The 25,320-nt window shown below is 39.6% G+C and overlaps 1 protein-coding gene across 4 annotated transcripts in view; it reads right to left on the bottom strand.

Moving 5' to 3' along the window:
* Positions 1-25,320, bottom strand: part of DAZAP1 (DAZ associated protein 1) — a 51,388-nt gene that overhangs the window by 10,715 nt on the left and 15,353 nt on the right. For 3 of the 4 annotated variants that reach the window (XM_015888689.3, XM_025168919.2, XM_007431791.3), the window contains exons 2-10: positions 19,727-19,767; positions 18,768-18,934; positions 17,741-17,806; positions 16,155-16,259; positions 11,900-11,948; positions 7,057-7,139; positions 3,316-3,469; positions 2,572-2,601; positions 267-407 (exon numbers count right to left, since the gene is read on the bottom strand). In XM_015888689.3, the coding sequence (XP_015744175.1) occupies positions 267-407; positions 2,572-2,601; positions 3,316-3,469; positions 7,057-7,139; positions 11,900-11,948; positions 16,155-16,259; positions 17,741-17,806; positions 18,768-18,934; positions 19,727-19,767 (836 nt within the window). Of the gene's footprint in view, positions 1-266; positions 408-2,571; positions 2,602-3,315; positions 3,470-7,056; positions 7,140-11,899; positions 11,949-16,154; positions 16,260-17,740; positions 17,807-18,767; positions 18,935-19,726; positions 19,768-25,320 lie in introns of those variants that run through there. The other variant, XM_088149397.1, reaches the window with a different exon arrangement.

The raw sequence follows: 25,320 nt of genomic DNA, 5'->3' as shown, positions 1-25,320 counted from the left end.
CAAGGAATAAGGCTAAGAACAAAATGTAACACAGGATTTGCAGTGAGTGGACAGAGCGTCAGTCTAACTATGGAGCCTTAGGCTCAAGTCCTCACACAGAGCGAGCCTGGTTTTAACTGCATACTCTCAACCTATCCTACCTCACAGTAGGTGTGGTGAGGATGTGATGGTACAGTATGTGCCAGATATGCTCCATGAGCTTCACAAAAGCTGAGATAAAAAGGTTACACACAACACATCTTGATAATAGCTGTAAGGGTACTCACTGAAGGGCGGAGGGGTGCCATATCCCTGTGCGAAACCCTGTGGGGGTGGGAATCCTCCTGGAGGTGTCGACACAATGTATGAGGTAAAAGGCGGCGGTGGAGGTGGAGCTCCTCTACCTGGTGGAGGGGGACCATACCCACCTGGAGCCAGTAAGAAGTGCATTGAGAAAATCAAAGGCAATGAACAGATGAGCCAGCCCCAAGAAAAAGGGTATTCCCCGTCTATTGCACTAGGCATCATATTTCTCCAAAACTGGTGGTGACGAAGTCAAGGGAAATTGTGGAATTAGGCATTCAGGCCATTGAGATTGTGGAAGAATCCAATTAAATCATCCCCTGACATGAATGACTAGCTTCTGTTTGAAGATTTCTTTCTTCCTTTCTCTCTCTCAGAATTAATTCTACAGTACTTGCATTCTAGCACAAATTAGTATTTAAAATAGGCTCTCTCCAACTGCCATCTCTTACATTCAAACTGCAGAAACCAGACACACAAATTGTTGACATTTTTAAATACTAAAGAAGAACGGAATGATATCGTGTAGGGGGAAATCTCTTTTGGCTTTTTGGTACTCAGGAGTTTAATGGGCAGCAGGCATGCTGACAAAATATTTCACAGTGACCCCACTCTCTTCTCTAGCTTTAATCACAGTTGATTAAGCTCCAATAATGTGCACCTCAGCTCTCTGAAAATAGATCACAGGTCACTCTGTGACTCACTTATCACATATTTTTCATCCTACACATTTGAGGACAATACAGCTGATGCCTCAAAGGTAGTTGTGGGCAAAAATCTATAGTCTGGTAAAAAATCATTCCAGTGACTCCCAGAACATTCCATTAAGAGACCACAGAGTGGTCTGCCATATCTTTTCAAATGTGCTGTATTAAAAAAAAAAGTAACCTTAAGTAGTGCACAAAAATGTTCCCATTTTTAAAAACTGCCAGAGACACGGTTCTATTTGCTTTGAAAATGCAGAATAAAATTATGGCATGTCAAGGTCACATCCAGCTTCAGGTTCTCAGCAAGGCTCCCCAGAACAAATGGTATACCTCCAATTCTTATTTAATTATTTTACCACACTTATATACTGTCAAGCTCATATGACTCTGGTTTGTTTGTAATAAGAAGTTTAAAAATACATAAAAATACAGAAATCAATTAAGCCTAAACTTAGCAATGAATATAAATAACAGTAACATGGCAGCCCATCCATAATGGGTCAAGAAAAATCATATACCAAATGGTCAGTTAAGTAATATGGTCTTGATGCCTTGTGAAATAGCTACAGGAAGGGTGCAAGATGTAGCTCCAGAAGCAGGCTGATCCAAAGCTTGGGGACTGCTACAGAGAAGGGATACCTTCTGCCACGTATCCCCCGATTTGATGCAGGGACAGGACCCTAAGCCTTCCCACCACACATGCACACCTGGGCCAGGACAGATTCCATTTCGCCTGACAGGTATCTCGCAGCCATGCCATGCAGGGCTTTACAGCCATGCAGCACTTTGAATCAGAAATATATTGGTAACCAAGGAAGCAACTGGAGCAGAGGTATTCTATTACAGTAGCGACTCGCACCTGCTAGCATCCTGGCCACTGAATTTTGTACCAATTGTAGTTTCCAGGTCATTTTCAAAGGCAGCCCCATGTAGAGCGCATTCCAGTAATCTAATTATGTGGAGATGAATTACAGCCTACACATGGAGAATCTGTAACTGGAGATTTTATTTCTAAGTACAAAATATATCAGTGCACGAACCCTGTGCATAAGGAAGCTGGGGTAAGATTAGCAACTACTGCCCTATTTTTTTCTCCATATATGGAAGAACTTGTGTACAGGGCTACTGTGATGTCACCAGGTTTGAGTTATTTTGCACATGGCCACACTAAACTGGACCTTCTTTCTTGATATTAGAAGTGTACCCTCCTTGTGCATAAACAGACCATGTGGGAAGAAAAGGGACTAGGCCATTAGGAAAGAGTAATTCCCTGTCTCCTCCAGATCTTCCCAGTATCTCATAAATGACTAAATACATACATACAGACACACACACACATGCACACACACAACTTCTGATTATGTTTGGGAAGTTCTAGGGTATGATTACTGTCTCCCATCTCAAGAAACCTATATTCTCGTTCAAAGGACCTGAGTGCTTCAAAATAACAGATGCAAAAAGGTCTTTGGAGAACAAAGGCAAAAAATGCACATGGAGTAAGAATTTGCTAATAATCTGAACCTGTATAATTACAGTTACAATATTGAATATGCACATTTTTAAATGCTCACAACATACTTACCAAGTGCTTGTCCAGCTGGTACCCACATACCTAAGGAAGGTGGGAGACAAGAAATAGGAGAAGACACACAACACACACACAAAACAAGACAAGTTACAACAACTGTTTCATCAGCTCATTGTTGGTGTTATACAACGTCATTGTTCTACAAAGTTTAACAGCATCTAGTAGGAGAGTTACTTATATTACACAGAATTATTCTGAAGATGTTTGGATATCAAAGTGGGGGAAATGTTACAGGGAATTGAACATGCTGCCCTAATGCAGATGCTCAAAACTCAGAAGTCTGCCCACAATGGGGTAATGAAACTGGATTTGGATAAAAATGGGTTTTAGTTTTCACACCTAGTGACAAAATTCAAAGCATCAAGAATTGATTGCCACCTCTGCTTGTGGTAAACAATGTGATGGGAGGGGGAGACTTTTTCATAGATCCGATGGCCATTTTCAGAAAGCAAGATTAACTCCTTGGGACAAATGAAAAGGCAGCACTCGCTACAGTCTCACACCAGCTGCATAAGGCTTCAACAGTCAATGCAGAAGGAGTTTTTGCTGCTCATCAAGGTAACAGAAAGCTTGGATTATAGCATAATCAGGTGGTACAAAGAGCCATATAATCCTGCTCCAGACAGGAGCATAAGTTGAACCAGGCCTGATCCTGATTTGAATCAACCCATAAACGTGCCTAGGTCAAGGCAGACTGAAGTCACTGAGGACCCCAAAACCTAAATGGACAATTGGTACCTTGAGGTCCGTATCCTTGTTGCCAGGTAGGTGGGGGCTGTCCTGCCCAGCCGTTGGCAGCACTTGGCATGATCCGGCTTCCCCACTGGCTGGTGCCTGTTGGCCCTGGAGTCTGGCTCTTGCTATCCCGAGGTTCGGCCCGCTTCACCTCCACCTAAACAAAGAGGACAAATGCTCAGAACTAGGAGGCAGAAAGGTAACTTGCCCCCCTTTTCCCATCACACACACCCTTAACTTTACACTTAAAAACTTTATCTTAGCATGTTATAACTTATTGCTAAGTACTTAAAGTAGTGCAAGCTTATATTTTAAGGCTGCTAATTTAAGAAATGTTTCTCAGGTACAATGGGTAACAGAGTAAGCCATTCTGGGAGCCTTAACTTCATATGGAGCTAGAATGAAATATATTCCTGTATGTGATTTCTCTTCTGTTATGTTTGTTACTTTCTTCCTCATTTTAAAGCAGCAGTACCATCTCCTCAGTGGATTTTCACTCTCCATATGTAAATCGTGATACCAAGATAGGCCAAAATTATTGTTATAAACAAGGGTGAAGAGAACATCATGGAGGAGGTACTAAGGCTTTAGCCAGTTCTTGGGGAGGGATTTTTCCGGACAATGTCAAAAAAAGAAGTTAAATTTATAGCTAAAATCTACTACAACTAAACTGCAGTTCAGTTTTGTTCATACCTGAGAAACACACGTTGTATTCATTTTGTTTGTTTGTTTCAAATCCTTTTTAGCTTAAGATTTTTGTGTTTTATTATTTAAAAGTCTAATGGAAGATAGAGACTTACCTTCCCCAGGCTAACGCTTAAAGAACCTCAATTAACTCAAACAATGTCAGAAGGAATGGATGTGATAAGAGAATCTTACATTACATCTAACAAAAAAAGTAAACAAACATGCAGGTAATAAAAAATGGACAGTTGAGTCAATAAGAAGCAAAACCTTCATACTGTGTTCAGTCATGGAAAAGCATTATTTGCAAATAAGGGGAGGAAGGGCCAAAAGGAAGGTGCCTCTGTGCAGTGAGGCCTTAAAAATGGGCTTGGTCAATGGAAGATGACCTCCCTGAGGAATGTAAACCTCCTGAAGAATTGTCTGGTGTTAATCCAAATACACTCAGCAAAGCTAATTGCAAGATTCAATGGGGGGAATTAATCTCTGCATCACTGAGTGAACCAGAACAGGGGCAGACAGGTTCTCTCTAGCTACATTTCAAGAAGTCAAGCATCTTTACTTCCAAAGAATTCAAGGCAGGGTTTGAAGGTAAATGGGCACAGAACCTTCCTTAAGTGGGTCTTATTGTGGGAGACCACTCAAGAATCCTTCACATCCTCTTGTGAATTAACTTGCCATATGAATGGCAGAGTTAAAATAAAACGACTTCTAGTACTCCAGACTGTGTTTATATGCCGCGCAGATCAATACTGCCTACAGGACTTCAAATGTCCTGGAATCTTCCCAAGGTTCAATATTCTACAACCAATTTGGCTGCCATCTGAGTAAGAGGGTGGAGCAGGATGTTGGCTTTCCCAGAGAGTTTTCAGATCACAGAAAGAGAGCAGGCTGCTTATTATTTTTACAGTTTCCCAGTAAGCAGGAAGATTTCAGGACATTTGAAGTCCTGCAGTTTTCCCAATAGCAATGTTTAAAGACTGAGAAAAATCAGGGTGGAATTTCTCAAGATGTCAGCAATCTGCATTTTCACTAGCTAACAGAAACCTTGGCATCTGACCTTTGCCTTGCTCCTGCTTAGCATGCATTCTTAGCTGTCTGTCCCTGCGCTTTAGTCTGGTCCACTTGAGATTTTGTTTCCACTTTGTGAGAAGGCTTCTGCAGGAGGGACCACGAAGGATGCTACTTTTGAAACTGGTCCAGGGGGTTCTGAGGGTTAGCCTGAGCTGCTCTGGCACCTCAAACAGTTGCTCTCCTGGGTTCACCAGACCAGTGTTAGCAGCTATTGAATTTAATTAGCATCAAACTAAAGACGTAGTTCCAGTTCTTGCCTAGAAATAAGCTTCACTAATAGTTTAAATGACATCAATTACTCATGCATTAGCAAAGATATCCTAGAATATGCTTCCAGGGTCCAGAAAAATCTAATGATTTTGACAAGAAAGAACTTAAACTTGAAAAATCATCAGACAGTTGGAAAACACAAATCAGAACACATCAAGAGGGTAGGACAACCTGTTTTTCAATAAGCAAATATCTTTGAAAAAGTTATTTAATTCCAGTTGAAGGCTTTGCTGTTTTTGCTACACCATCCAGCAAAGCAGCAAGCATTTCATTTATTTATCACTACAACTCACATGCTGCTCCATTTCTAGAGACTTTGAGCGGCTTATATTTTAGGTTTGGTAAAAGAGCCTTCAATGTTCCCTTTTCAGCAGACCTTCCCTACCAAGGTCAAAGCTGCACTCTATAGTTATTTAGTCACTCCCCCTCTGGCTTGGTTCCTAAGGTGAAGCCATGCTCAAAGGTGAGTATCTTAAATCAGAGTAAGAAGGCAGAATCTTTTCACCTGTAAAACCTCTTAGAAGTGCTGACAACACAGTATGAAGATAACAATCAAAAGGTCACTTAACTGCATTGTGGTTAAAAAATACTATTAAAAGAATATGTGGATTCATTTCAAAGTCTCACAGTAAGTGACCCATTTTTTTTAATTTAAACCATTCCTTCATGATGCTCTGTCAGTATGTTGCTTAAGTTTAGTGCCCTTCCTTCCCCTCCACCCCAAGCTAAAATGTGAAATAAACACACATCTGAAGGAATAGTAATGGGAAGCTGAGCCTTTGGCAACATAGAGATTTCACTGCCGTTTCAAAAGGAATATAAAGGTTGACTTCCATTCCCTTTTTGTATTCTGCACGTCCAAGGTACAAAATACGTGTGAACAGTCGTGGCGGTACAACTTCCTGAAAGACAGCTACATGAGTGTCTCGACACTGCTTGTCTTTCGACATGTGAATTCATACAAGCAAATGCAATGGCCTTCAACACATTAGGACTTCAAAACTAGTGCATTATCTAACTCAATAAAGTGCTCTTAACCACTAAAATCAGGGTTTTCAGAGTCTTAGCTTGTTCTCCATGTCAATTTATATGAAGTGTTTCACAGCAGACACATACCACTTGTATGCTTTTTCAGTATTTTCCATTCTGTACTTGGGAATGAATCCTGAAGCATATCTAACTGCTAAGCATTTCATGGAACAATGGGCAAGCTGGGCCAGATCAAATGCAGTAATTTCAATAAGCCATGGCTTATTCAATAGAATAAGCATTTTGCTGCATATTTGGCTTCTCTTCTCTCTCACACGCAACCTTGATACAGGATGTGACTTATCAACCCTGAAAGTCTTGTATGAAGGTGCAAGAGAGAAGTAAGTGAGCAGGTAGAATGTTTATTCTTCTGACCCATAAACCTTGGTTTATTGGACTAAATTCATTACACCTGAACTCAATTATTAGCTTTTATAGAAGCTTGTCTGCCATTCTTCTTCTTCTCAAACAAAACATCCCAAAGGAATCTATAGGCAGATGTAGCATACATTTTTTTAAACCCAAAATGAAATAACTTATGAAATGTGTTCCTGAATATGGTTTTACCCACTTGAATTATTTTTTGTCCCCTCTATCACTTCTATCAGCTTTTACTCGTCAGCCAAATTGCTAGTTGCCTCAAGCCTCAGCTTTGTCTTAAGGTAAAATAAAACTACAACTACACACTTTTTTGCCCATGATGTCGTGAAAATGCATGTTGACAGCCTGGTCCACTGATTGTTCGTCCTCGAAAGTAATAAATCCAAAACCTAGCCAACGACGAAGAGTGAATCAAGGTAGCAGGGTGTTGTGACACAAAACAGGATGATGAACAGTATTAGGGGCGGACCAAGGGTTCAAACAAGGGCTTCAGGTGACTTGGGATCTGGGGAGCTCAGTGCTAGTTCCCAACAACCAGACCATCTTGGGTCAGGGGAAAAAATGTTAGCTCAGCACTCCATGTAATATTAACTGATGGAAAAAACACGACTTAGCACCTATAGATATACCATTCTTTTGTCCTGCCAACAAATGCTCAAAAAATTCTGAGCAAGTCCTAAGACTTAGTTCTGTGCAAAACACCTGCAACAAGTTACTATAGCCAAGTCAATTCATAACCTCCATTACATGTTGTTATAAAATCAATTTGTTTGTTTTAATGCAGTTTGGCAAATTTAGAAAAGCGACTGAGCAATAGCACAAAATGAAAAGGAGAATGGTACCGGACAAAACATTCTGGGACAGGTTGTTTTTTGGTTCCCTTCCCTCCCTGAAACCCGAGATTTCCCCCTTGGTTTCATTTTGCTTTGCAGCTAGTGCTGACAGCAGCCATTTATTGCTCTAAAGCGTTCAACAGAAAAACAGATACAGTCTCTGTAACAGTTAGTGTCTCTCTAAGCTTATCCAACATGGTTGGGTAAACTCGTGGAGCCTTATTGTAGAGATTTATACTTAAAAAGACACAAAGATACAGGCCAAGATGGGTTGCAGCAGGTCAAAATTCCGCTGTCAGCAACAAGAGCAAGAAACAAATTAAGAAATAAATGGGATTTTGGGAGGCGGAGGAGGCAACTTTTAAAGCATCTCCTGCATGGAAGTGTTTGGCGTTATGAACAAACTGGAGTTGAACCTGTGACGCGCGAGCTTTAAGGAATAAGAAACCTTTTTAAAAGCCAAAATATGAGACTGGGAGATTTTTTTAACAGCAAAAAGAGGGGCATTTCTGCATCCCAATGATACACAATATGTAGACTTAAATATTGATTTAATAGGAGAATATACAGAATAGTGTGTTGTTTTCCTTGCTCATGGTTAGGGGAAAAGAAAAAGGGGTTGGAACCAAGCAGAGTTTAAGAAAAAACAGGACATTAGAAGAAAAGACACAGCAAAACCTAAAGAATTTGAACCAGGCTTGGTGACCAAAGTATTTATGGAATAGCCAAAGAAGTAGACATGGTACTTGTGTGCTTTGGGCAGAGATGTCATTGTACACAAGACTGTGAAATGAAGGAGAAAAACCTGGAGAATCAAAGAGTAAATGGAGGCTGGGTGAACATATTCATATTCATAACGCTTCATATTCAGAGCAAGGCAAAGAGAGAAGTGCACCTTGAAAATAAATTTAGAAATTGGAAGGAAGAATATTGATGAAACAGTTTGAAGAACTCTTGCAAGAGATCATAGGATTCTGGATGTGATTATGAAGATTAGAACAAATTTAGAGAGGTAGAGCTGGGCTCAGACCAACAGCAAAATGGGTAAAAAAAAAAAAAAAGGATACTGAGAGACGCCTTAATTTCTCTCTCAGCAGCTTTTGATGTTCCCTCTCAACAAAAAGTCTAGGGGGAAAGAGAAATGGGAACGGAGGTATTTTTTCTCACATTCATCCTAAAAATAATCTCTTCCCAAGATTAGAGTCCAAGAGGCTTACAGCATCCTTCAAGTTGTTATAAGCCCCAAACAAGCATGTGTCATGCCATCTAGATGTTCTGGGTGGTAAGAACCAAAATGATTGACATTTGCCATCCTGGCGATAGCATATGGGAATTCTATAGCATACGGAATTCTATCTGGAGGGCACCAGGTTGCCGATCCCTGCCATAAGCAGCTAGGGGCTTCACTGGAGAGATCTCTGCCTCTTTTCAACTAGCACCCAACTGTCCAAAGATGACACCTGAGGCGAGGGAAGTTCATCTAGCTCTTCAATGGCTGAGATGAGATGGGGATGATGGTAGCAGCCAACATAGGCATGCACATATATCTCTTTGAGCCAAATCAAGTACCACTTCTTATTTATCAAGTCACACATTTCTCTGGGGGAGTAGAGACTTAAAAAGAGAGACTGGTATTCTGCAAGATGCAGGCATGTAAAGCCAATTCCAGGTTGGTGCAAATTCAAAGGAGGTTAGGTTCTTTAACTTGGTTTATAGTAGTGCTTAGGCATAATTAAATTTCTCTTAACTGTATACTATTAAAAAAATCTTCAATATGCTGTGCAAATTATCTAAATTCTCCCTAATGACAATTAATCTGGCCATTTTTTTCCAGCTTGATTATTCAGATGTTTGAAACAAAATCTTATCTAAAGACATGATTAAATGTCATGTTCATAAAGATGTGTTTGATTTTGGTATGTAATGATTTATGAGGGGTGACAATATTGTATACCAACCAAGGCTAGAGAGCCATTCTTGTTTCAAGATGACTTTGTTGCTTCAGTGAACAACAAAGACCTATTCACCAACAGGTCTTGCAACCAGACTTAGCGTAACCTAATTGGGAAAGTGAATAGTCTTGGGGGAAAAACTGTGTTTAAACATTACAGCTTAGACTTGAAGCCACTGGCTGATTTCACTATGAACAAAGCCACAATTAAAAGCTAAAGGACATGTAAGAGTCAGATAATTTTTGAAAAAAAAATACAAAAAAGATAGGATCTTTAAAAAGTAGGCCTAAGAATTTTACTTGGTAATAAGGAAGTTCTCCTAGCATTTTCATAGGCAGCCTTTGCAGGTTATCACGGTGCTGAATACGTTCACTTTTACTGTCCCTCCGATCTATTTTGCTTATCACACTTATTAAAAAGAGAAGAGGCATAAGACTGTAATGGCAACAATGAGCACTATGAGCATGTGGCTAGATACAGGTGGTGTAAGCCATGTGCTCAAAGGAGACTGCTTGTACCTAGAATACAGGATTCAACTACTGAACTGTAGAAGCATATGCAACTAGCTGAACATTGAAGACAGTGAGCCAAGTTGGCTTTGCAAAGGCAGCATTTTAGCGGCCCCACCCCTCTTCAGCAATCAGTGGGAGCCATCCTGGTTATAATATGCCCGTACGCAGAGCTGCAGTCAAGAGGACTGATTTCCTCCAACTCAAAATCTTTTGGGGGCCACATTTGGCAGCACAGGCTGCAAGATTGCTTGCAGCTCATAAAAGGGAAAGAACTGAAGACTGGACAGCAAATATTTTAAAAAGGACTTTACAGATCAGCTAAAAGTGTTTTTGTGATAGTATGCTCTTATCAATGGGTGAGTCAAGAGTTTCAGTGCCATCTGCATCAAATGTGTCATTTCTGTATTTTATTTACTGAGAGTATGGAATGGACTGATGCAAAATATAACAAGAACCTTGCTCATGTGCCTTGCTTCCGAGATTCCTATAGGTATTTGGCAATGAGAGAACAAAATGATGGACTGGGTAGGCAGAATTCTTCTTATATTCTATTTCTTCTACTAGCTTAAAAATACAAGTACACACAGAGATATGTACATAAAGATGCTGCTCTTTGCTGTGTCAGTGAATTTTTCTGTTGAAATAGTGCAAAGCTGTTGCAAAACAAATTAGAGCAACTGCCCCTCATAGCTCCTCCCACACCACATAGTGAAAACTTTATTTACACTCCATTAAAGACAAAGCCCGGTCCCTCCTCCGTTTGTGGAAATGGCCTGTACCTCTGTGATAATCTATCACCTAGAGAGAAGAAATCTAAAGAGATATTAATCACAAATCAGTTTACAGAGAGAAAAAAGAGAGGGAAAGAAAGAACTTAATGTTTACTGTACTTTTACTATGAAACACTTATATATGTCACTAAAGATGTGTCTAAATTAAAGATAAAAACTAATACTTAACAGCTTAATAAATATGAAGTGAAGAATTTATATATTTCTTTAAATAACAGAATCAAGAAGGAGGAGTGGAAAGTCCAGATGGCAAACTATTTTCCAGCATGTTTGACATGCTATTGTGTGGTTGAAGTGCAACTCACACTGATGATGTTTTAAAAGTATTGCTCCTAAAAAAAAAATACTGAAAGGTGACTGGTGTAATGAACAGCTGGAGAACACAACTGCCACTTTCTGCTGGGACCAAAAATGAAATAGGTAAGTGGCTCAGGTCTGCCAAACTAAGGGAGTTGCTTTCTCCAACATACAAGCAGAATTTCCAACTTAAAGGTGGCCGCATTGATCCTCATCCACAGAATGTTTCAAGCAACAAATGACTTTTGGCTCCAAATTTCAGCTGTAGCCACTTAAAAAAGAAAATGTGAGAAATGTAGCAAGCATACCATCTGTTCCAGTCTGGCACCTCATGACAATTCCTGTCCTAAAACCAAAAATAGGCCCTTGGTTCTTAATGGTGCCCACCTTTTAAAGGGGGAAAATACAAAATTACTCAGTTACTCCCTCTCATTCCTTTGCATTTATTTCCTTACTTGAAAGGGGCAGATCAATGCAGGTGTCATGCCTTGGTTACAGAAGACACCTTTTCCGAGTAGGATAAGTGAACAAGATGGCAATGTAATATCTGACTTCTAAAACAATAACACAAGATGAAATAGCATGAAAAGCCTCTGTGAAATAGTCTGCTCAGTGAAATAATTTACTGAGGCAATTTACAAAAGACATATATACATATATGAGCACACATGTCCATACATATATATGTTGATGTTGTGTAAGTTTGCCATCTGACACAGGAAGAGGATAAAGAAATTTCAAAGGTTAACTAGATTCTCCTTTACCTCGGGGCCGCTGTTTCTCTGCATCATAGATCATTACCACTTCGGTAACCTGAAAAAGATAAGAGGAAATTCTACTAATGATTTTATCAGATGAAGCTTAAGAGCAGCAGGATAAAGTGAAACACAAAAATATAATCCAACTTCTCCTATGTGGCTAACTGTGGACAAGCCTTCACAAATCAGGTTCCTTTCTTCAAAGGGGGCTTTGATGTGGAAGAACTTTTCATGCCTTGCTTCCTTACATGTTAACAAAATACAATAATGGTCCCTGCAGGTTGCCCAGCATAGGCTACTTTGGTTGTCCCTCCCTAAGCATGGGAAAAGAAGCCTGGCTTCAGGGGAATTCCTGCCAATATGGATAAAAGCAACAAATATGTGGCAGGAGTGTGTTGTAGTTAGATTAAGGATGGCTTTTGAATGGCAAAATCCACAGTCTTCCCCACCCCTGCCCCCAAACATAGTATACTAGTACTGGAGCTGTCATCATAATTTCTTTTCAATAGGAAGAAAATCAAAAGGAAACAACCTGGATAAAGGGCAAAAGCCACTCCTTCCAGGATATGTCTTACAGCTTGATGCCAATCCCTTTGCATTTAAATCTTCTCGCTCTAGCAATAGGAGTATGCTGCCATTACTATTGCTAGTGATACTGAGTAATAATGAATAATCAGTCATTTAAATACCTCTTGGGAATCTAGTACATAATGGACTACCTTGACCCCTTTTAAAGCATTCAGCAGATGTGGCCATGGATAATTGTGCTGAAGCAGCAGAAAAACATCTTATTAAAAAAAAAGGAAGAAAAGCAGGTAGCTCTGGGGAATGAGGACTGATGCCTTAACCAGAGGAACAAACAAGGAACAGTGGGTACAGTATACTTTTCAATGCGTCTTTGTAATTATTTTAAACAGGTAATTCAACTCCCTAAGGTGACAGAGCCTGTTAGTCTAAGCAGCTGTCATGCAATAACTATTCTTTACTCACCTTTGATTTGTTTATGTACAGTATTCAAGAGGCAATTTAGAGATTGCTACAGTGTGATGGAGAGCGGGAAAAGATACAGAGCTCCTGATTAGACTTTCTTCCACCCTGAGACAACATGTTCCCCTCAACTTTCAACCCATTTCCCAAAACAGCCCTCTTTCTTTCACAACCTATAAAAAGAAACTGAGCAATATGTGGAAGATCATCATTCAGTTCCAACTTTAAACTTGAGGTTTTCTGCGATTCCTTAAATCAGAAAAGGGTTAGGGTTAATCTGTAAGCACTAGACGGGATGCTTTTTTTCCTTAATTAAAAATAAGACAAAGGGCTTCAGTAAAAAACGAATACACCAATCTAAGATAAAGAAAGTCAGTCAACTCTTCCTTGCATCTCAACCAGTATCTGCTATAGCAAGAGGACCTCTCACATATAGAGGCTCTTTTGTTGAACACCAAGAGGCTACTTTTCACAGGGGGAGGCTGAGCCTGTGCTGCTGGAAGAACAGCAGAGAAAAAGATCATTGGAAAGAAGGAAACATATTGATTATTCAAAGGCTTTTAAGGAACATTTGCCCTAAAAGCTGCAAATTTCTCCCTAGGGAGGCCTTTCAGACTCAAAGGACAACTGCATAATGAAAAGGAATATGCAGGGCAAGATTTTAGTATTAATTTGAAGACAGCTTAGTTGGCTGGGTTCAAATTACCAAATGGAAATGGAAATCTTTCTATTGTGAATTAATTCCCTTTTGGGGCCTACCCAATTATGCCTTGACAACTGCCCCTTCTCAAAAGGAATGTCAAATTTCTGATTCACCTAGGCAAATTAGTCAGTTAAAGACACTCTTTGATTCCCTTATTTTATTTACTTATATACTGCCTTTTCTGAGGACTCAAGGCAACTTACATAGGGTCTACCCTAATTTTATCCCCAGTACCAGCTACTGTACTTTGTGAGGTAAGTTAGGCTGAGAATGACTGGCCTGAAGTTATCCAGGAAGTTCCACAATCAAGTGCATATTTGAATCTGGGTCTCTCCAAGTTCAGTACCCTAACCAACCATCATTGGCTGTTTTATTTTGCAAACCGTCAAAAGCTCTTCCATGTATCACATACAGCTTAGAGAGATAACTAAATCCATATCTGTCAGGGTTTTCTTGAAGGTGTTTACAACCTTAACCCCTCTTAAAAGTAGTTAAGCTTACTACAAACAAAAGTAACTATGGCTCCAGCTTGGCAAGATGTAAATGGCCCTTTTGCCATGTAAACTATTTTTAAACTTACAGCTACATGAGACAGCTACATACACCCACTATGTATTACACTAATCCTCTTCCATATGCACTGGCTCCCTATTTATTTTCAAGAAGGCTACATTGCTATTTCTTTCACACACACCCTTTTAAAATGTACCAGCAATGCTGTTTAGCAAAAGTTTAGGAATAGTTCTGCATTTTAGACTGCATAAATAATTCCAAAGAGGGAAAGTTTTAGTGCTCCTGTAAAGTATCACTACTCATCTTCCATTCATTTCACTAAAGATACCTGCATGCTACACTTACTTTGGGGGAAAAAATCCATTTGGAGAACTGATTTGTATATAATACCAGATTTTACTACCTCAAATTGTGAAAATATGAGGTTTTTTGAAAAGGAACTGGAAGAAGTAGTGATAGCCCAGTTTCATCAAGCAATTTTCTCTTTACCAGTTACATAAAAAATCAATTTTCTAAAATGCTGGGGTACTTGCCATTCTGGATTTTATTGCTGACATGCCCTAACAGTAGCTTCACTCTGTGGGATAAACCATGTTCAAACTAGTTTAACATGATGTAATGAATGAGATGTGATTACCATGGTTCAGGCAACACACTAAGCAAAATATAATAAACCACCTAATGACTTAGTGTGTTGTACAAACCAGCCAGGCCTCTCATGCAGTGAAGCTTCTGAAAGTCAAGCTATCAGAAATGTTACCGTGCATGTACTGGCAATCCTTTTATTTTTACATGCCACGATTGTTATGATGGGCTTTTTTGATTTAACAAAATCCTGTAATGAAAGCTAGTAGGCACAATTCAGTATAAAAACTAGGTCAGCACTAGGGGACTAGAGCAGAGAGGTAAGACAGCATTTATAGATTGTGACTCCTTCTATTCTATTTTATACTGACATATAAAACTTGGTTTCCTTCAGAGTTCTGGACTGTATTCCACATCATTCCCAGATATTGTTGCCAATCGTGAGGGATGATGGGGACTATACTCCACAATATACCTAAGTTGGGAAAGGCTGCTGCATAACAATCACAAGGATCTTGCAAATAAAATGTTAAATTGCAACAACATATGTCCATGTAATGAAGTACTACTTATTACTTACCTGTTTTGGGAAGAGGGAAAGAAAGAAAGAAGACTAAACGAGACGGGGGTGGGGGGAGCATAGCAGGAGAGTAATGTAAACCCAATGCAAGCTATGTGAATATTTCATGAAAACCAAACGATCTTGACAAAGAGGCAATGAAAAAGTTGCTTGGGGTGGGGGGCAAGGCTGGCATTTTGTCAGCTGGTCCTCCCTGCTAATGAAAAAAGGCTTGGAATCCAGAGTATTAACACCCAGGTCTAATTAACACCCAGGGCCAAGAATATACTACAATATAGCCATCTCCCTGTATTCCTATTATAACTTCTCCAAACTGCTATCTTCCAAATACGTTGACACTACAACTCCCATCACCCCTAACTACTATGGCATTGAGAACCAAACTTGGCTGAAATGTGAAAAACAAACGAACCTGCAAATGATCCAGAGCAACAATTGCAAACGTTATCAAGCTACCATTGTATAAGCAGAGGGTTGCTGAGTCTCTTACTAAAGACTTAGATATGGTTTATCCACCAATTCTCCCCTCAACAAAACATTATTTCTGCAGCAAAACCACTCTTGAAACCATATGAAAGTGAAACATGTAACAAAGCTTTCTTAATGTTGCAAAATTATAAAGTTTTCTATTGCCAAATTATATGGCGTCCAGTTTATAAAAAACGCCATAAAAGATAAAAACATGAGCTCAGAAACTCCCAAACAGAATTGACTAGAACAAACGGCTTTTGTAATGGTAAGAAATAGCATTTTTTAAAAAGGAACGTCAGCCAGCCACAATCTACTTTATGCCACCGAGTAAAAAAAAAAGTCTGAGAGTAACACTTTAAAGAGTTAGACAATGAAGGACAACGTCTCTTCATGAAATAATGCATTCCATCACAATAACTCACCACTCCGAACTTCTTGAAGTATTCCCTGAGCTCCGTCTCGCCACAGTTGTGAGGGATACCACCAACAAAAATTTTATTGGACTTGCTATCACTCCTGGATCCTTTCTACCAATAGAAAAGGGAGAGTTGTACTGAAACGAGGATTTCTCTTTCAAAACAGTATTTACTTCCTGACATGCAGAAGTTGGCAAGAATATTTTGTGTCATGCTATTGGAGCTGACAGCTCAAAAATATTTAAAGTAACATATATAAATTGAATTTGTAAAAGTGTTAAGGAGCACTGGTTACCTTGCTTACTCCTCCACATTCAAGGCATCTGAATTGAAATTACCACACAGAATACACAGAACAAAAGCAAGACAGGGAAGGGTAGACTTGACTATGATAGCTATACCAGGGTTCCTCAACCTCAGCAATTTTAAGATGGGTGGACTTCAACTCCCAGAATTCCATGGCTGGCTGGGGAATTCTGGGAGTTGAAGTCCACCCATCTTAAAGTTGCTGAGGTTGAGGAACCCTGGCTTATACACCAGAAAGCAGAGTCACAGGAAAGGACTACTAGGGAAAGGCTGATGGGGGAAGCAGAGGGCAAGGCAGGATTCATAGTGTAGGGGGGCTTCAGTGCTGTAAAAACAATGGCAACACAACTGGAAGAAGAAAAGGAGGTTGAAACCAATGATTTGCAGAGGAGAAAAAAGGAGCACTAAGGGAGGCAAGAGGTATGATTCAAGTGAGAACATTTATATAAACACCTGCAGTTTAATTGATTTACCCTCTGCCTTCAGAGCTCTTCATGACATTGTGGAATCAATGGAATCAGGCCAGTTGTAAACTTGTCTATTTCACCCAAAGATTCATTTTTCTCACAACATGGATCCAACCTAACTGAAAAGAGTAAATCTTCTCCTACAAAATCCCTTGGTCCTCTGAGGATATCATCTACTTTACAAAACAAAGCAACCTAGCCAATTTTTGCAAACTGGTGTTAGTGGCAACTCCATGGGATGACAACCATTACGGATTGGTAAGTCAAAGGGAAGCCCACTAGGGAACTTAACTAAAGAGCAGTAGGCAGGAAGTTGGCATTTTCATTCAAGATTTTTTTTTTTTTTGGTCAATGCCTTTCCTGATCTGTAATATTCATTTGTTTTGCTGGAATCAACTATTGTATTATCAACTAACTGCTGATCCAACTGTAATTTCCTATCTGTTCTCTACTTTTGTCTTGAACAATAGTTTAGAATGATTTCTAAATGGGAGATTTCATGCCTACCTGATATTGAACCTCGCATGGTAGAATAATAGCATGTACCCACCAATTGGTTGAAATTTCAGGCACCCCTTTCTTAGAACCAGCTGGAAGCACTACTCCTTATAAAGGGGAGTCGCTTCTCAGCAAATCGTGACATCTCACCAGCTAGGTTTAGTCCTGAAAACTCCATTTATTTTCAGTTGGCACATTTGCATTTTACAGCCTGCTTTCAGTAAAGGAACAAAGCATCTTGGAATTGGAGACAAAAGCATCACATCTCAGTGAAGACAAGAGGAGGAAGAGTGTAAAGCAATGTTGAAGTTACTTCCTTACCCATCCCTCCTTTGGTCGTGTTCTCTCGGGCTGCATTCCTCTAGGGGTACAGGGTTTGGGATCAATCTGTCAAATAAGAGCAAAAGTGAAGATGGCTCACTGTTACCAGCATTTGAGAAACAAGCTAGAAAATGCTAATAATTCCTGCCTCCTCCCTTTCAAGATGGTGAAATGAAATTACATATTAGACACTCATATGATGAACCAATGGAAAGAATATGGCTCAACAGAGGTAGAGGCATGTGCAACTCAGCAAGGTTATATTCTCCTAGAGAAAACTAGGGAACTGTGACACAAAAAGGAACCTTGAACTAAAGCAAGGCTTTATCAAAGACAATTTGTTTAAAATGTCACTTTGGAGATGGAAACAGTCACATGCCAGAGATAAATAGGAAATGCTGACCAAGTAGTGATGAAATTATAAACCAAAAGAAAAAGTTTCTCTTTTTAGAGGCTGTTGTGCCTTAAATGGTACATGTCATCGTAGTATACAATCACTGTTGTGGTTTAGTAACATTGATGGATCCAAACTCTACAATTATATTTACTATGATGTTTGCTAACCAAGGAATTCTTAGAAAGTAGCAGTAACTCCCAAAATAAGAAAAAAAAAAAGGTAATCATGGTGATAATAGAGAAGAGACCTCAGTTCTTATATTTATTTATTAAATCGATTTATATGACTGCCCAACTGGTGAAAGCAACTCTGGGCAGCCAACATTAAAACAATAAAACAACAATGTTAGCAAAGAATAAAAACCTATAATGGTCACGAAAAATAAACTCAAATAAAGCTATTAAGAAAAACCTCTCCATGGGCCATCTAATGTCCCAACCCACAGGCATACTATATGCAAATAATGGGGGCAGCACATAAGATATAAGTGGAGTTCTAGTAGGTCCTAGTCTCCAGTACAGTCAGTATTCATTAAAGACATCATCACTTACAACAAAAGGCATTATTCATATTCATTTTAAGAATCAATTGGACACGCAGTTGTATATGCGTCCAAGTGGAACAACTTACATTTCGGCCATCTAATGTATGGGGTCTGCTGGCCAAGACAGTTCCCACACAATTGGGATCTTTGAACTTGACAAATCCAAACCCTCGTGACTGATTTGTAGTCTTATCTTTCATTATTACACAGTCGACAACTTCCCCATACTGGGAAAAGTAGCTACGGAGAGTTTCTGTTAAAGAAAAACATAATTCGTTGAGATTAATTTGTCAAAAACAGAATATGGGCTAACATGGAAATAAATGACCCCCATAATAAAGATGGTTTGCAAAAGTGAAGACCTACTTCTGGGGATGCAAAATATGTGGCCCTCCAGTACTCCTTTTGTAGTTCTAGATCCCTCCCAGTGTTGGGCCAAAATTTCAGCCCATTTCTCCCTCCCCAACTCCCCATAGCTAAAAACACCTTTACAAACTTCAACCTCCCTGTCAAGCCCTGTTTAGAGTATGGTCTTCACCACACTGCAATAAGCCCAGAACAACCTTGAGTCAACAACAGTTATATGCCCCTTCTTTAGGACAATCAAAGCAAATGTATAAAATAGTATTACCTTGAAATGGGTTTCCAACCATTCAGTGCTAGAGAGGCAGTGGAACTCTGTTCAGAACAAACTTACAAGGTCAACTGAAGGGTGATATTTTGATGATGGTCAATGGGCCAATATACACAAGCAGGATTGTAAAGATTTAGGGAGATTCCTGAAGACTCCCATTTGAGCCCTGAACACCAGCCTACCTATCCCTTCTTTTTGCGTGTTAAAGGAGAATAGATCTTACAGAACCATTAGGGGATGATTTTTTTGGTTGTGTTATCCAAAAGGAAACCACAGATGGTTCAAAACAAGTCCTTCTTGGAATCATGTAAGCTACAATCCAGTCTTAACCAGGAGAAAGTCATATTTTTAAGTATGATTTTGAGATAGTCTTAAAATGTTCAGGACCAATCTAGGAGGCAGATTAATTACCTTGTGTGGTGCTCCAATCTAGGCCTCCTACAAATAGCTTTCTGAAATTCAAAGAATAAGTTAGTTAATTATTTCTCTTTCAAAACATAAAAGAATCTCAACAGCGAAGCATTTTTAGTACTCATTACCCCAAAAGATTGCCTCAGTGGCTTGTAACGATCAGCAGGATGGTAACTGTTGCTCTTAGATTAAATACTTTTTTTGTCACAATGCTTGCCCTCTGGAATATCTCCCCAGAGATTCATATGGGTTTCACCTTAATGATGTTCCAAAAATCTTTGAAAACCTGGCTGTTTCCAGGCCTTGGCGCAGGGTGGTGGCTGAGCCTTTACAGGGTTTTTTTGTTATGTTTGTTTTTGTCTTCTGATCTGTTTACAGGTAGTCTTTGACTTATGTCCATTCGTTTAGCGACTGTTTGAAGTTATGAAGGCACTGAAAAAAGTGACTTACAACCGGTCCTTGCACTTATGACTGTCACAGTGTTCCCACAGTCATGTGATCAAAATTTGGGTGCTTGGCAACTGTTGTGTATGTGCAATGGTTGCAGTGTCCCAGGGTCACATGATCATCATTTGCAACCTTCCCAACCGGCTTCCAACTAGCAAAATCAATGGGGAATCACGTGATTTACTTAACAACTGTGTGATTCGCTAACACCTACCTGATTCACTTAAGGACCTGGTGATTCACTTAATGACTGCTGCAAAAATGTCATAAAATTGGGTGCAGTCACGTGATGCCTCGCTTAACAACTGCACGGCTTAACAACTAATTTTCCAGTCCCTATTGTGATCATAAGTTGAGGACTACCTGTATTGTTTTTATTGTTCTTGCTTTTAAAGTGTAAATCACCCAGAGTCATCTGGAGTTAGGCAGCCTCTAAATTATAAACAAATAAACAAACAAAATTTCTAAAAAAATTTAGCTCACAAGGAAAAAGAGACAGAAAAGGCAGTGGGGAAAAAAATAACTTTTGCCACCTGTTCTTATAGTTACTACATATGACTAAAGAATAGCACAGTGTTTCCCAACTGTGGCAACTTGAAGATGTGTGGACTTCAACTTCCAGAATTCCCCAGCATAGCTGGCTGGGGAATTCTGGGAGTTGAAGACCACACATCTTCAAGTGCCAAGGTTGAGAAACACTGAAATAGCAGTATTAGTTTATATACTTTATAGATCTTGAAATCATTGTCAAGGGAAAATTTCTTCACTTTTACTTATATCATGAAGCAATTCTTTAAATATGGTGAAGCAATAAACACGCATGGAAATACTGTAGCCAATCTCTGCCTAAGATTTTACTGATATGTATATATGCATAAAATAATGCATTTGAGTTACCAGACACCGAAAAATAATTCACTCTGAGTTAGGTATTTTTATTTCAACCAAAAAGCTCTCAGCTGGGCTGAAGTTTGATCTGTTGCTAACACTATCAATGAATGTTTTCGAAAACCATTTTGGCAAACAAAATGTTTTCCTGCAAGTGTTTCAGAAAGCATCTGAGCCTTGGGATTTGAACCATATCCAGGAAATTGTCCAGTAATTAATCCAGTGTTTCTCAACCTTGACAGGTTTGAAGATGTGTGGACTTCAACTCCCAGAATTCCCCAGCCAGCCTTGCTTCACACATCTGAAACTGGCAAGGTTGAGAAACACTGAATCAATCTGTTATTTACCAGCAAACTACTTGGATGTTTATCTTTTGATTTCTTAAATACTAAGGAAGAATTCCACAACTTGTGTGGCATTCAAGCACTTGCACAAAACAAGTACCTAATTCTCAGCTAAAGGCCTGAACAACAGAAGAACCCTGAATGTATATTTTCAAGAACGCCCTCTTAACTCCTTCTCAACCTGCTATTCTCTTTATGTTTCTGATGTAATTCCTATTACCCTCATGGGATGAATGAAGAGAACTCTAGTTCCAAAGAGCCCCAGACAGTGGAAGTCAGTTCTTGACATACTCTATCTGCACTAAAACCTCAGTTGCACAGTAACACAACAGTGTAACTTGAACATTGCCGATGACATATGATCATTGTAACACAAAAGCTGTGACTCGGTATGATTGCTATACCAATGGAACAATTACAGCCAATTAACAGTAGCAGTTCACTGCATCAACAGCATGCCATAGGGGGCAATTATCCTTGTGATGGAAAAATAATGAAATAAAGCTGCAAACTCTCTCTTTCCCCCCATCTCTCTTGCTGCAGACTCTTTCCCTCCCTCCCCTTTGCTGCTCTTGCTCCCCTCCTCAACTTGCATATGTAAAATAGGTCCTCACCCAAGAACAATGTTTCCACTGCCAAAATAGCCCTCTTAACACTATCACAACAAAAACAATGAGAAAGCCCTCACCTGTTTGCCTAAAACAAGGTGAGAGAGGGCAGGCATTCCACATAATCAAGCAGGGGTGCCTGCTTATCTCAAAATTCCACTCCTTGTTAGCAATGGAATCCTTAGCTCACTGCCTGTCACTGAGGTGGGACTTTTATTTTACAATAGAAAAACACTTTCCCCCTGTTTTACACCTATCTCACTTCCTCAAAAACTTGCCTGCAAATCAGATCCCCCAGATTTCCTGCTTCTTAACCCCAAAGTGTATAAGAATCTCTGCCTTTCTACTGTTCAGGGTCCCTCTTTCTTGGAAAGCAGATCACTGCAATAAACATGGTTCTTCTCCTCAGCGTTCCCTGACAATCTTCTTATGCAATTTCCCTCTCTGCCACACTGTTAGAAATGCATTCTTCATCCTCCCAGCGTTTCCATAAATATACAAAATTTTATTTACCGTGCTGTGAAGCAAAGCATTTTCAATAAGAAAATTATGTTTTACTTCAAATCTGAAAGTTCTGCCAAACTATTTCAGATGAGCCATGGCTCAGTAGAAACAAAACCCAAAACATTTTATTAAATGTATTTATTTAACAAATTTATATGGCCGCCCAACTCACACACGGTGACTCCGGGCACCTTATAGAATTAAAGAACAACTTTTTGGTTTTTCAGAAAAAATAAAATCTAGAGGGATCCCAGAGTGATTTTGAGAGACAAGCAGGGCAAGGCACACTGCCCTCTCTTCCCGCCTCCACAGTATGTCTACCCACCCATCTTCTCAGAATTTTCCCTCTTCTGCTTCCCCTCAACCACTGATGACCCAGCAGGGAATATTCCACTGGCCTACCTGCCCACAATTTTGCCAGCACATTCCCATCCCCTCCCTGCTGATCCCTTGCCTGTCCCTGCTGCCTGTTCCCTTCCCTCCGTTCCCCTGGCCTACAGTAACTCTTCCTTATGGAAATAGTCTGATATGTATCAGAAATTACTTTAATTCATTCTAATTTAGACTCCAAGAGAACTCTGGTAACTAAGGGGATGCAACATGCCCTATTCAATCAGATGGAATTCAACTTGTTCAGTCTAAGGATACTGACAGGTTTCTAGGGGAATGAGGACAACTGCATGCTTAATAGATCCTTGCCTGATAGCAGCTGATTAAAGCTGCTAAAGAAGGACATTGGCCCTATTGGCTGAGTTCACAGTTAGAAGTTAACTGAAGTTAAAATGGGAAATTAAGGACATTGAGCCCAGTCCTGTTCACTGCAGAAATCCAAACTAACAAATGGCAGGCAGATAGCTGTCTAGCCTCTGTTTCAACATGTCCAGTAAAGCTCATACAATCCTTGGTAATCCTGGTGATTGGTTCACTCTCAAACTATTTGTTGAATGTTAGAAAAAATCTTTCCATCTATTTTCTTGCAATTTAAGGCTATTATTTCTTGCTTTCTGGGATGGTAGAGAACCGGTCTTGACCTTAAAAAGTGCTATGATGTCCCCCTCATTTGTTTTTTCTGAAAACAATATTAAATTCCCCCATTATCTCCTGATACAATTCAGTTTTCAGTTCCCTGATCACCCTCACTGTTGTTCTTTCTGCCCAATTTAATTTATCTGACTCCTTAAAGGAAGGTACCCAGAACTGGCCACAGTACTCAAGATACACTGGAGTTGGGTGCCAATAAACTTAAATAAATAAAACACAATTATTTATTTCCTATAATTTAGAAACTATACTTTAATTAATGAAGCCTAAAACTGCATTTGCCTTTTTAGAAACTATCACACTGCTGAATCATATTCATTTGATTATTGGCTACAATTCAAGGATTTTCTCCAAACTTCTTATTACCAGGCATACCCCATAGTGTATCTAATTTTTTTCAAGTGAAGAATGTTTGCATTTTCTGTTGAATTTAATTCTGTTATTTTCAGTCCCCTTTTCTACCACATCAAAAACATTTTTAAATTATTTCTGACTTCAGCTGTCCCTCCCAATTTTGATTCATCTGCAATTTGATAAGCACTCCCTTCAGCTCCTCATCCAAGCCTTAAAACCGTTGTAGCATCCCTGCAGTCACATGTTCAAAATTTGGGCATTTGGCAACCGGCATGTATTTATGACAGTTGCAGCGTCCCAGGGTCACACGATCACCATTTGCAACCTTCCCAGGGGGCTTCTGACAAGCAAAGTCAATGGGGGAAGCCAGATTTGCTTAACAACTGCCAAATTCGCTTAACAACTGTAGTGATTCACTTAATGACTGTGGCAAAAAGGTCATAAAATTGGGCACAACTCACTTAACGACCACATCACTTAGCGATGGAAGTTCCAGTCTCAATTGTGGTTGTAAGTGGAGGTCTACCTGTAAGTAACTAATTCAGCTAGGCTGACTATATTGATCTTACTTGAAAAGCTGGGTGTGACTGGTGCCTTCCTTTGCATTTCCAACATTCACCTTTATAAAGCAGAGATTTGGCTTTAATATTTAATAAGCAATTTTTAATTGAAATCTTCCCTGCATGCAAGTCAGAAGGGTTACACAGCCTTCCTCTGTGTTTCAGAATTGGCACTAGGTTTGTTAAATTCTGCATTTCTGAGCACTGGGGATGAAGATCCTAGGTATGTTCCTTTCTAGTTTTTCCTAGGACAAATCCTTAATAGAAGGGCTAAGAACTTTCTATCTGGACAGATTAGGGACCATCAGGAGATATAGTCTGATTTGTGGCTGCCTATTATAAGCATTTTATGATATCAGTGAGCTTTCAGGTAGCTGTCACATACAAAGCCCTTCATGGCACAGGGACTAGCTATCAGAGGCAGAAACAGCCGTTCTCTTACTGTTTCTGCCTGTCCCATAAAATCCAACATATATGTGCTCCAGATTCCACCTATTCAGCAATACCATTGATGGGATCTAGAAGCATGCCTTCCCTATCGTGGTACCTATCCTCTGGAATGGTATCTACCTGGAGTTCTGAAAAACCACAACCCTGCTATTCTTTAAATGAGTCTTGAAGACCTGACTTTTCCCCCAGGTTTTGGGTTAGATTAGAGTATATGTCCACCTGATCTGAATTATATTTAATATGTTTGTAGTATGTCTTTCTCCCTGGCTATGGCTACCTTTTTAAGAACCTTTCGCATTTTGTTATTTAACGTTTCGGGATTTAACCTTTCGGGTTTTGTTATTAATGTGTATGCTGCCCAGAGCTGCTGTGAGTTGTGTGGCTGTATCCATTTAAAA

Source organism: Python bivittatus, unplaced genomic scaffold (genome assembly GCF_059951505.1).
Source record: "Python bivittatus isolate LINGU-HERP-01145 unplaced genomic scaffold, Pbiv_v1 ctg000580_np1212, whole genome shotgun sequence".
NCBI lineage: Eukaryota > Metazoa > Chordata > Lepidosauria > Squamata > Pythonidae > Python > Python bivittatus.
The sequence above is the reverse complement of the archived record's forward strand: the minus strand, read 5'-3'. Positions and strand labels throughout refer to the sequence as shown.